Consider the following 11,846-nt stretch of genomic DNA (forward strand, 5'->3'; position numbering starts at 1 on the left):
TGAGTATTTTATTTCCCTACTCTGCAATATTTGGGACTCGCCTTCTTGCACACTTTGGCTTGTTTCTTGGTGTAGTCCTATGAAGGAAAACAGACTGACAAACACCGAGGGAACAGAAGCACACATACACACAGACAAATCAAACAAAGAAACACATTACAGGGGGGAAAGAAAAGAAAGAAAATGGGAGGGAAAGAGATGAAAAGAAGAGAAGAAGAGAAAATAAAAGAAAAGAGAAAGATGAAAAGACAAAAATATATATATAAAAGGGGGTCGGAGACAACAAAGGACAGTAGACCGTTTAAAAGTGTATGACCAGTTTAGGGGAGAGGTAAGGATGAGATACAGGAGAATATATCTGGGTTGCAAGAAGGTGAAAAAATAAGGGAGAAAGGAGAAAGGAATATAAGGAGTGAAATTTAAAGGAATTGAGTAAAGAAAAAGGAAAAAAATAATAATGACAAAGAAATAAGTACAAAACTAGTGAAGAAAAAAATTTATTTTATATATTAAAAAAACAAACAACCAAAAAAACCCAACAAAACAAAAAACAAAACAAAACAGAAAAACAAAAACGGAAAAAAAAAAAAGCAGCAGCTCCCCCTGGTGGATAGGCTTGGTTTGATGTGGTAGGTCTTGGAGTCTGTTCTCAGGGGCTAGGCCCCTGCCTGAGGAGAAATGAGCAGCAGGAGGTGAAGTGTGCACCTTCACAGACTCAATTGCAGAGTCCCCATCCCCAGCCAGGATCGTGATTGCAATGGGGGAAAGGAAAAAAACCAAAAAACAAAAAACCGAGTCTCTGTTAGTTTCTGCTAGCTGTTGCTCAAGACGCTGTGCGCTGCTGAAAATGAGCTGGGAGCTCCTACAGTCGAAGCCTGCGCCCAGGCCTCCACCCACCACCGACTCTTTGTTGGGGGTTGCGTAGGTATGCGCCCTATTTTTTCCCCTGTGGGCACCCAGGATTCGCGCAGTCCGTGCAGGGGGCGAGGTGCGCTGTGGAAATGTGGTCCGTGGTACCGTTCCCAAAAACAAGTTTGAATTGCTCGCGCCTGGCGCAGTCGCTCCGGCCGCTTCCCGCTGGGAAGCTGGCAGCCGCTTCTCATAGCCACAGACGCCTCTGATTCCCCGCCGAGATGGCTTAGGACTGGAAACTGTTCCTTCTCTTGCGCCACCCAGGTTTGGGATTCCGGCTACCCAGCATTTATCTATGGAGTGGGTTTCTGTCTCCAAGCGCAGCCAAGCGTTCTATACCTCTTCCCCAAGATAGTTCTATGAGCGTGTTCTGTCTCTTCCCTTTGTCTCTCGGGCGCAGCGCGCTTGCGCCACGTTGGGCTGGGGATCTTACCTCCCCTGCCCGTCCCGGGCTGGCCCGTTTTCAGATCTCCCCCGTTCGCCCCCACTCACTCAGGTATCCTTGAGGTTCTATTCTTTCTGGAGTTCGTATTTTCTCCTTCTGCTCTCGCAGATGAGCGTAATATCCTTCTCAGTTCGATAAATGGTGCAGATGGAGTTTACAGAGCTCCCTTCCTCTCCGCCATCTTGGCTCCTCCTGGCATCTTTCATTTAGCATAATGTTTCAGGCTTTATCCATGCTGTAACATGTATCAGAACTTCATCCTTTTATGTGGCTGAATAATACTCCATTGTATGGAATACCACATTTTGCTTATCCATTTGTTGGTCTATGGATATTTGATTTGTTTGCAGTTTTTGGCTATTATGAATAATCCTACTGTGAGTATTCTTGTGTAAATTTTTGTTTGGAATAGGTTTTTTTTTTTTTTCTTCTCTTGGGTATATACCTAGGAGTGGAGTTAATGAGTTCTAGGGTAACTTTATGTTTAAGTTTTTGAGTACTTGCCAAATTGTTTTCCAAAGTGGCTTTACCATTTTGCATTCTCACTAGCAGTGTAAGGTTTTGAATTCTCCACATGCTTATTAACATTTGTTATTGTCTGTCTTTTTTATTTTAACCATCCTGGTGTGTCTGAAGTGATCTGTTATTGTGGCTTTGAGTTGCATTTCTCTAATGACTAATGATGTTCAGCCTCATTGTCTGTGCTTATTGACCATTTGTATACCTTTCTGGAGAAATCTATTTGAATCCACTTGAAATTTCAAGAAATTTTATTTAATTAATTATTTATGTATTTAGTGGGTTGTCATTTCACTTTTTTAAAATTTTTTAAATGTTTTTTATTTATTTTTGAGAGACAGAGAGACAGTGTGAGCAGGGGAGGGTCAGAGAGAGAGGGAGACACAGGATCTAAAGCAGGCTCCAGGGTCTGAGCTAGCTGTCAGCACAGAGCCCTATGTGGGGCTCAAACCCACAAACCATGAGATCATGACCTGAGCCAAAGCTGGACGCTTAACCAACTGAGCCACCCAGGCGCCACATCATTTTACTTTCTTGGTGGTATCCCTTGAAGTCCAATTAATCTATATTTTGTTTTGTTTCATTATGCTTTTGGTGTCCTACCTAAAATCTGTTCCTACCCCAAGGTCAAGAAGATGGTGGCCCTATGTTTTCTTCTTAGAGTTGTATAGGTTTATCTCTCACATTTAGGCCTTTAATCCATTTTGAGTTAAATTTTGTATATGGTGTGAGGTAGAGGTCCAATTTCATTCTTTCACATGTAGATCTCCAATCGTTATAGCACCATTTGTTGAAGAGACTATTCTTCCCCTATTGAACTGTCTTGGTACACTTATCAAAATCAATTGACAGTGAATGTGAGGGTTTATCTCTGAACTCTCAAGTCTATTCCGTTAATCTATGTGTCTATCCTTATGCCATTATCACACATCTATTTGTCTTTTTTTCTTTTTAATGTTTATTTTTATTTTATCTTATTTAAAAAAAATTTTTTACAGTTTATTACCAAATTGGTTTCCATATAACACCCAGTGCTCATCCCCACAAGTGTTCTCTTCTATACCCATCACCCATTTTCCCCTCTCCCCCACCCCCATCAACCTTCAGTTTGTTCTCAGTATTTAAGAGTCTCTTATGGTTTGCCTCCCTCCCTCTCCTTAACTATTTTTCCTCTTCCCCACCCGCATGGTTTTCTATTAAGTTTCTCCTGTTCCACATATAAGTGAAAATATATGGTATTTGTCTTTCTCTGCCTGACTTATTTCACTTAGCATAACACCCTTGAGTTCCATCCACATTGCTACCAATGGCCAGATTTCATTCTTTTTCATTGCCTTATAGTATTCCATCATATAGATAAACCACATCTTCTTGATCCATTCATCAGTTGATGGACATTTAGGCTCTTTCCATGATTTGGCTATTGTTGAAAGTGCTGCTCTGGACATTGGGGTACATGTGCCCCTATGCATCAGCACTTCTGTATCCCTTGGGTAAATTTCTAGCAGTGCTATTGTTGGGTCATAGGGGAGTTCTACTGATAATTTTTTTGAGGAACCTCCACACTGTTTTCCAGAGCAGCTGTACCAGTTTACATTCCCACCAACAGTGTAGGAGGGTGCCTGTCTCTCCACACCCTCACCAGCATCTATAGTCTCTTGATTTGTTCATTTTAGCCACTCTGACTGGTGTGAGGTGGTATCTCAGTGTGGTTTTGATTTGTATTTCCCTGATAATGAGTGATGCTGAGCATGATTTCATGTGTCTGTTGGCCATCTGGATATCCTCTTTGGAGAAGTGTCTGTTCATGTCTTTTGCCCATTTCTTCACTGGATTGCTTGTTTTTTGGGTGTGGAGTTTGGTGAGTTCCTTGTATATTTTAGATACTAGCCCTTTATCTGGTATGTCATTTGCAACTATCTTTTCCCATTCTGTCAGTTGCCTATTAGTTTTCTTGATTGTTTCCTTTGCAGTGCAGAAGCTTTTTATCTTGATGAGGTCCCAATAGTTCATTTTTGCTCTTAATTCCCTTGCCTTTGGGGATGTGTTGAGTAGGAAATTGCTGTGACTGAGGTTGAGGAGGTTGGTTCCTGCTTTCTTCTCGAGAGTTTTGATGGTTTCCTGTCTCACGTTCAGGTCCTTTATCCATTTTGAGTTTATTTTTGTGTATGGTGTAAGAAAGTGGTCTAGTTTCATTCTTTTGCATGTTGCTGTCCAGTTCTCCCTGCACCATCTGTTAAAGGGATACAGATGATACCATATGTTTTCACTTATATGTGGAACAGGAGAAACTTAACAGAGGATCATGCGGGTGGGGAAGGGGAAAAATAGTTAAGGAGAGGGAGGGAGGCAAACCATAAGAGACTCTTAAATACTGAGAACAAACTGAAGGTTGATGGGGGTGGGGGAGAGGGGAAAATGGGTGATGGGTATGGAAGAGAACACTTGTGGGGATGAGCACTGTCTTTTTTCCATTGGATACTCTTTCCTGCTTTGTCAAAGATTAATTGGCTGTACATTTGTGGGTCCAGTTCTGGGTTCTCTATTCTATTCCATTGGTCTATATGTCTGTTTTTGTGCCAATACCATACTATCTTGATGATTGCAGCTTTGTTGTAGGGACAGCAGAAAGAGAAATCAAGAAATTGATCCCATTCATAATTGCACCAAAACCCATAAAATACCTAGGAATAAACCTAACCAAAGATGTAAAAGATATATATGATGAGAATTATAGAAAACTTATAAAGGGCATTGAAAAAGATACAAAGAAATGGAAAAACATTCCATGCTCATGGATTGGAAGAATAAATATTGTTAAAATGTTAATACTACCCAAAGCAATCTACACATTCAATGCAATTCGAATGAGAATTGCATCAGCATTCTCCTCAAAGCTAGAATAAATAATCCTAAAATTTGTATGGAGCCACAAAGGACCCCGAATAGCCAAAGTAATATTAAAGAAGAAAACCAAAACAGAAGGCATCACAATCCCAGACTTTAGCCTCTACATCTATTTGTCTTTCTCACTGTAGCTTTTGTGGTAAGTTAGAGATCAGGAAATGTGAATCCTCCAACTTTGTCCTTTTTCAGATTGTTTTGGCTTTTCTGGCTCTCTTGCATTTCCATATGAATTTAGAACCAGCTTGTTGATTTCTGCATCGAAGCTATTTGGAATTTTGATAGGGATTATTTTGAATCTGTAGACCAAATGTAGACAATTGCCATTTTAACAATATTGCCTTCTGATCCGTGAATGTAGGATGTCTTTCCACTTATTATTTTCATTTCTTAGTTTTCAGAGTATAAGTTTTGTACTTCTTTTGTTAAATTTATTCCCAAGTAGGAGACTATGAATGCAAGTCATTCTGAGGGTACAGTCAGACCTTGGTAGTCCTCCCTCAGATCTATGATATTCTCAAAAGAGATCAGACCAGACACTGGATGGAACAGCACAAATATAATACCATGAACTACAGAGAAGCCGACTAAAAATGTCAGCATTATAAAACCCAGTTCACAGCTTTAGCTGCACATTAAAATCACTTGGGAATTTTAACAGCTGTTCACGAGACAGGAATCTCTCAGGCTGAGATTCAGTCATTGGTACTTTTTAAAGCTCCCAGCTGATTCCAAAGTATGGCTCAGACTGAGAATGTCTGTCACGAAGCATCAAGTGACTCAGGTTCTTGTCAGAGACGGTGCCACCGTAGTAGTAATGGCTTTCTTTGTTCATCAGGTTACAGTTTCGTAACCTACCTAAATGAAAAGCTGTATAATTGAATATTATCTGAGAACTGCTTTGCAAAATACTTTGGGAATGTGTTTGAGGTAACTTATTTAAAAATGTATTATAAAGCACAGGTACAAAGAATAGTACAGTAACACTCTCATGTGTCCTTTTACTTAGCTTCAATAACCACCACCTACCAGCCATTCTATATTTCATCTGTGCCCCCGCCCATTCCCTACCACCATCCCTGGATATTTCAAAATGAACCGGACATAATATTTCATCTGTAAATGTGTCAGCATGTAGTTCTAAAGGATTGGAATTGTAGCTTTGAAACTTAATCCTCTGTACCATATTGCACGTACATGTTTAACAATGTGAGGTTATCTCTCTGTTGGATAGGAAGACATGGCAAGAGAACAGGAGATATATCGTCAGTATGTGGCGCAGCGGCGTGAGGAGGAAAGAGCTCAGGAGAAAGAATTGGACAGAATATTAGAGGCACAGAAGGAAAAGAAATTGGCTGAGAAGGACAAGGAGCTGAGACTTGAAAAGGAGGCAAGGAGACAACTTGTGAATGAGGTCATGTGTACAAGAAAACTTCAAGTTCAAGAAAAATGTAAGGAAATGTATTAATATTTTAGTTGGGCCTTAATTCAACTTAAATAGCAACCAAAATATTTATTAAGTAGGTATTCTATGTAAAATGATATGAGGGATATAAAAAGAATTAAGGCACGACCCCTGCCTTGGAGAACTTATTTAATTTAGTACATGGAGACTTTTATATCCTAGCAGATTCTGAGTCATGTCGTCATGTAGGAGGTGTTTCAAGGTTAAAGGAACAGTCTGTCTGTAGAATGGTCTGTGTGCCTGAGTGATTACAAAGGAGAATGAGGCGGTAGGGCACAGCACGCATGCATAGCCCTCCTCCCTCTTCTCTGTCCCTCTTTTCTTTCTGCATGTGTCTCTGTACCTTCATACCTGCGTACCTTTACTTGGGTAGTAAAGCTTCCTTGCTTGAGAAATGCTGGAGATCCTTCAAGGCCAGCTCAAATGTCTCATTCCTCAAATATGTCCCCTTATTCATAATAAATCCTCTTTCTGGGGCTCTCCCTGTGGCTTGCTCAGTCTCTGTCTTAGCATGCCTTTGTATGCCCTCAGCTCCAAACAGTGCTTGGTCACAAAAGGAAATATCTGTTGAGAGGGTGAACTGCCCCCTCCAGGTTTCATCATTCCATGTCCAGCCCAATGAACCGGAGAGGCAGTAGATGGACACGTTCACCATTGGGGAGCCATTAGACTCCACACTAGTTGTCTTTGCAGGAGAAAGCTCATCTTGGTTCCACTAATTGACTCTTTACTCCAAGAATTATAACAGCCATTGAAAATTATTAAGCCCATGTTGGGTGGAATTGTAAGAAAATTAGGAGAATGCTTATAAGCTAAAAAGATTTCTGTATTTACCCATGATAAATGTTTTAAAAGCTATTGAGGCAACGTGGAAAATTTAAGTATTTGGGGTCATTTTAAACAAATAAACAAAACCAACCATAATTCTACCACCTAGTAGTAGCTACTATTCACAACTTTGGTATTTCCTTCCCATATTTAAAAAAAAAAATGTATGTCTTTATTTTGAGAGACAGAGACAGAGAGCAAGCAGGGGAGGGGCAGAAGAGAGAGAGACACAGAATCTGAAGCAGATTCCAAGCTCTGAGCTGTCAGCACAGAGCCCAATGCAGGGCTTCAACCCATGGACTGTGAGATTATGACCTGAGCCGAAGTTGGACACTTAACTGACTGAGCCACCCTGGTGACCCTCCATGCAGTATTTTTACTATGTATACAATTTCCCCCTCACAAATTAGGATCATGTTGAATATATTGTTTTAGAGCCAGCTTTTTCCACCTATAAACATTTTTCCAGGTCATATTTCTTCAATTATAAAAATTGTAATGCTGCCTAGAAATCCATTATAAAAATGGACCATAATTCATTTTACCTAAACACAACTAATGGACCTTCCTGAATCTTTTTACTACTATTTTAGCATTGCAGGTTACCATCTCTGTACGTAGTTCTTTTTGGCTCATATATGATTATTTAAGATAAGTTCCTGTAAATGGATTTTGGGACCAAAGACACATACATTTCAGATGTGTATTTCCCAATTATATTTATTCTTTCGTGAATGTTTCCTTCATTGTTTTTTCCCCTACTGGATGCTTATATTTTTAAAATTTAATTTACAAAACTTTATATATTATATACTAAGGCTTTTTCCAATATTTATTTTGTCATAAAGACTCTTATTAACATAAATGACAATAGAACTGTTTGTCCTCAAGAAGAAAAGGCTCAGAAGTGTTCCGACAGCGGTAACCTGGTTTTAAAAGACTGATCATAGATTTGCAATGAAAAATGATTAAGAAAAAAAATCTGTGTAGATCACAGCACATTCAAACCTAAGCCCTCTTCTTCCTGTAATGGAGAGAACGGCTTCTACCTATTGACCTAAGGTGCAGTCAGTGATTGGAGGCTCTAACGACAGGATAGCATTGATGCTGGGAGGGATGGCAGCAAGTCTTGTCTGAAGAAAGTCGTTTAGCAAAAATTGCTTTTGTCTTTCTCAGTACAACGAAAGGCAAAAGAACAGGAAGAGCGTGCTATGGAAAACGAACGTATAAATGAAGGTCTTAAAGAGCTTAACCGTGAAGAAAAGGAGAATTTTGCAAGGTATGATATTGTTTTCTTTATTATTGCTTACTGCCTTAAAAAAGGGCATATTTTTAATATGGAAAGAGGACAATGTGCCATTATTCATGCATTATTGACATTTTTTAACATCAGTATTACATGTCTTAAAAGCTCAAGTCACTTTACAAAATTTCATATAAAAATAAGCACCAACCATCTTGGTAAAATTAAATATTATTGCTATTGCGTATATTGTGATTATAGACATTAGGTATTAAACTGGACAAACATCTTAAAAAATGAAATACATAGAAACAATTTTTTAAAAAATAGGCCCCGACATTAAATCCTAAGGAAATAACAAGAAGACTCTTCTCCCCCATGAAACAAACACAGTGTGGCTTGATTAGCCAGATTAGCAGAAATGGCTTATGGGGACAGGAGTTCATTCAAAATGTCCTCAGGAGAATTTTTGCAGCTTCACAGGTGGGAAAACAAATGTTCTAGGTGCTTTGGGAAATACCAGTGGCCTCCTCTGCTAAGTATCCCTCCGGTCACCACAATCAGGCTCTGGTGGAGGAAACAGGCCGAGGCCTGCTGCAGCATTTCCTGGGCCATTGCAATCCCTTCTCACTGATGACCAACATACCCAACTCAGGTGACCAGTGTGATGAAGGAAGACTTGGCTCTTCTAATTGCTGGTCACCCTTCCTGTCCCTTGGGCCCCTCCCTGATTTATACACTCACTTGATGCATAGAAATAAACTCTTTTCATTCTAGAAAGACCATGGTTTATGTAACTGAGCCTATTGTTAGTTTGCGGCCACTCGCTTTAGTATCTGGCCTATCTTACTGACTCCCTGCTACTACCTCTGCTCTGAGGTCTTGTCATTTTTAAAAAGTTTATGGTTGGAGGTATGAGAGAGACTTGACAAATAGCATTCTTCCCTGCCCAACTTCTGAATCAACTGAGAGAGAAGAAAAACAAGTCTGTGTGGAAGGTATCACAGCTACCTATTGGTGAATAACAAAATATTCCAAAGTTTGTGGCTTAAAGTGAGTTATGATTATCTCTCATGATTCTCTGGTTGACAAGGTTCAGCTGGGTGGGTCTTGCGTAGGGTTCCTCACCTGGTTCAAGTCAGATGTTGGCCAGGGCTGCATTCATCTGAAGGCTCAACTGCCCTGATCTCCTCCGATACCTTCTCATACACCAGGCAGCTTATGCTGAACTCTAGTCACCGGGCCAATCCAGATTCAAGGGGACGGAGACATAAGCCCCACCTCTTGGTAAGGGGACTAGAGGTTCACATTGCAGGTCAGCATATGGAGGGGAGATATTACTGTGGCCATCTTTGGAAAATGGAATCTGCCACAGAGGCATATGAGTCTTTATTTTATGTTAAAAGCTTTATTTCTGATAAAAGCTGATAATGAAAAATGTGGCTTCTAGATTGTAAAATGGCATGACCACTACAGAAAACAGTATGAAATTTCCTCAAGAAATTAAAAACAGAACTACCTTTTTGTCCAGCAGTCTCACTTGTGGGCATATATCAGAAATAATTGAAAGCAGGACCTTGCAGAGCTCCTGGCGCAGCCATGTTTATATAGCACCACTGTTCACAGTAGCCAGGAGGTGGGAATAACCCTAAGATCCATTACCAGATGAAAGGATAAACCAGATGTGATACATACATACAATGGAATATTATTTAGCCTTAAAAAGGAAGAAAATCCCATCAGCTGCCACAGCATGGTTGAGAACCCTAAAGACACCATGCTAAGTGAAATAAGCCAGTCACAAAAAGACAAATACTATGATTTTGCAGATATTTATAAGAGATATTTAGAGTATCCAAATTCATAGACACAGCAAATAGAACGGTGGTTGCCAGAGGCTGGTGGGGGGAGGGGGGAAGGAAGAGCTATTGTTTAATGGGTGTGGAGTTTCAGATTTGCATGAGGAAAACATCCCAGAGATCTGATTCGCACAACAATGTGAATGTACTTAACACTGCTGAACCATTACACTTAAAAATTATTAAATGGTCATTTTTACATTCACCCTATAAAATTTAAAATGTAGTTTGTATGTTTGAAATGTGGCTTGTATATGGAGGAAGTTGTCTAGCTAATACTGAACAGAATGAGACACCTTTACCCAGCAGACACCAGTAGTGCTGGACCAGTGCAGGAGCGTGGCCCTTTGACAGAGAGCAGGGTAGAAAACAGGCAGGACCGGTGCAGGAGTGTGGCCCTTTGACAGAGAGCAGGGTAGAAAACAGGCAGGCTAGCCGGTTCCAGTGTTACCATTAGAAAAGTCACTTCTTGGGGTGCCTGGGTGCCTCAATCAATTAAACATCCAACTCTTGATTTCGGCTCAAGTCATGATCTCAGTTTGTCAGATGGAGTCCCAGCATTGGGTTCCGTGCTGACGGCATAGAGCCTGCTTGGGGTTCTTTCTTCTCTCTCTGTCTCTGTCTCTCTCTCTCTCTCAAAAATAAATAAATAAACATTAAAAAAGAAAAGTCACTCTTCCTTGGGGAAGAGTGGAAGAAGGGATGGAGAGAGGCCAAGGACTTACTCCAGATAGCAGGAAATATTCTGAGTGGGCCAAATCAGTGTTTGTTCTAGGTTTAGCTTAATTATTATTGTGTAATAAACACATTTATTGAATTTTCCATCTGTTTTCTTCCCCTCTCACCCTGATTTTAATTGGAATTTTAATTTGACTTCAAAAATTCCATTTTAATTGTAATGCCGTAAATGAACCCAAATGCTTACCTTCGTTAATTCTGTAATTTGACGTTTCTAATACCTCAGACGCTCCCATTTGGCCCAGGAGTACAGGAGGCAACTTCAGATGCAGATGTCATACCAGCAGAAGGCCCGGGAAGCAGAGAAAGAAGAGGAGCGCAGAGAGTTTGAAGCAGGGGTAGCAGCAAACAAGATGTTCTTGGACAAGGTCTCGGAGATCCTGTCCGTCCACCCCGTGCTGCCCCGGAACGTCCATCCCATGCAGAGGGCCTGCCCGGATCTGCTGCCACCACAGTCTCATAAGTGTTAATATATTTTTGCTCAGTCTCTTAATGTGTTTAAGCACAGTATTTCAACTCACAGATAAACTTTCTTTTATTTCTCTGAATCTGCATAATTCCACATAATGTTACTCCTTCAAATAAACTTCGTGCCTTTTTTAAGGCTTTATAGACTTAGAAGTCTGAATGATCTATTTCATATCACACACTTTCCTGACTCATCCCCACCCCTCTGCTTCTTGTTCATTTATTAATAGCTACACTTTCTTTCCCCCATTTCCTCTTGCCTCCTTTCTCTTTCGTCTCACATACATAACTCACCATATTAACAGGGCGGAGCTGGGCCTCAGGGCCACTTTCATTCACCCACTTATTTAGATATTATTACAGATATTTACCTTCCACGTGCCAGGCACCATTCTGGATCCGAGACTTTAGCAAGAACAGCACAAACCCCTTGCTTTTTTGGAGCTTACATCCTGGTGGAAGAAA

The 11,846-nt window shown here is 40.4% G+C and overlaps 1 protein-coding gene across 1 annotated transcript in view; it reads left to right on the forward strand.

Moving 5' to 3' along the window:
- CFAP53 (cilia and flagella associated protein 53) overlaps positions 1 to 11,534 on the forward strand; it is a 41,065-nt gene extending 29,531 nt beyond the window's left edge. Inside the window, exons 6-8 of the mRNA XM_029921282.1 lie at positions 6,015 to 6,231; positions 8,250 to 8,352; positions 11,140 to 11,534. Coding sequence (XP_029777142.1) covers positions 6,015 to 6,231; positions 8,250 to 8,352; positions 11,140 to 11,383 — 564 coding nt within the window. The 3' untranslated portion in view covers positions 11,384 to 11,534. The remainder of the gene's footprint in view (positions 1 to 6,014; positions 6,232 to 8,249; positions 8,353 to 11,139) is intronic.
- The last annotated feature ends 312 nt before the right edge of the window (positions 11,535 to 11,846 follow it).

Source organism: Suricata suricatta, chromosome 14, assembly GCF_006229205.1.
Source record: "Suricata suricatta isolate VVHF042 chromosome 14, meerkat_22Aug2017_6uvM2_HiC, whole genome shotgun sequence".
Classification (NCBI taxonomy): Eukaryota; Metazoa; Chordata; class Mammalia; order Carnivora; family Herpestidae; genus Suricata; species Suricata suricatta.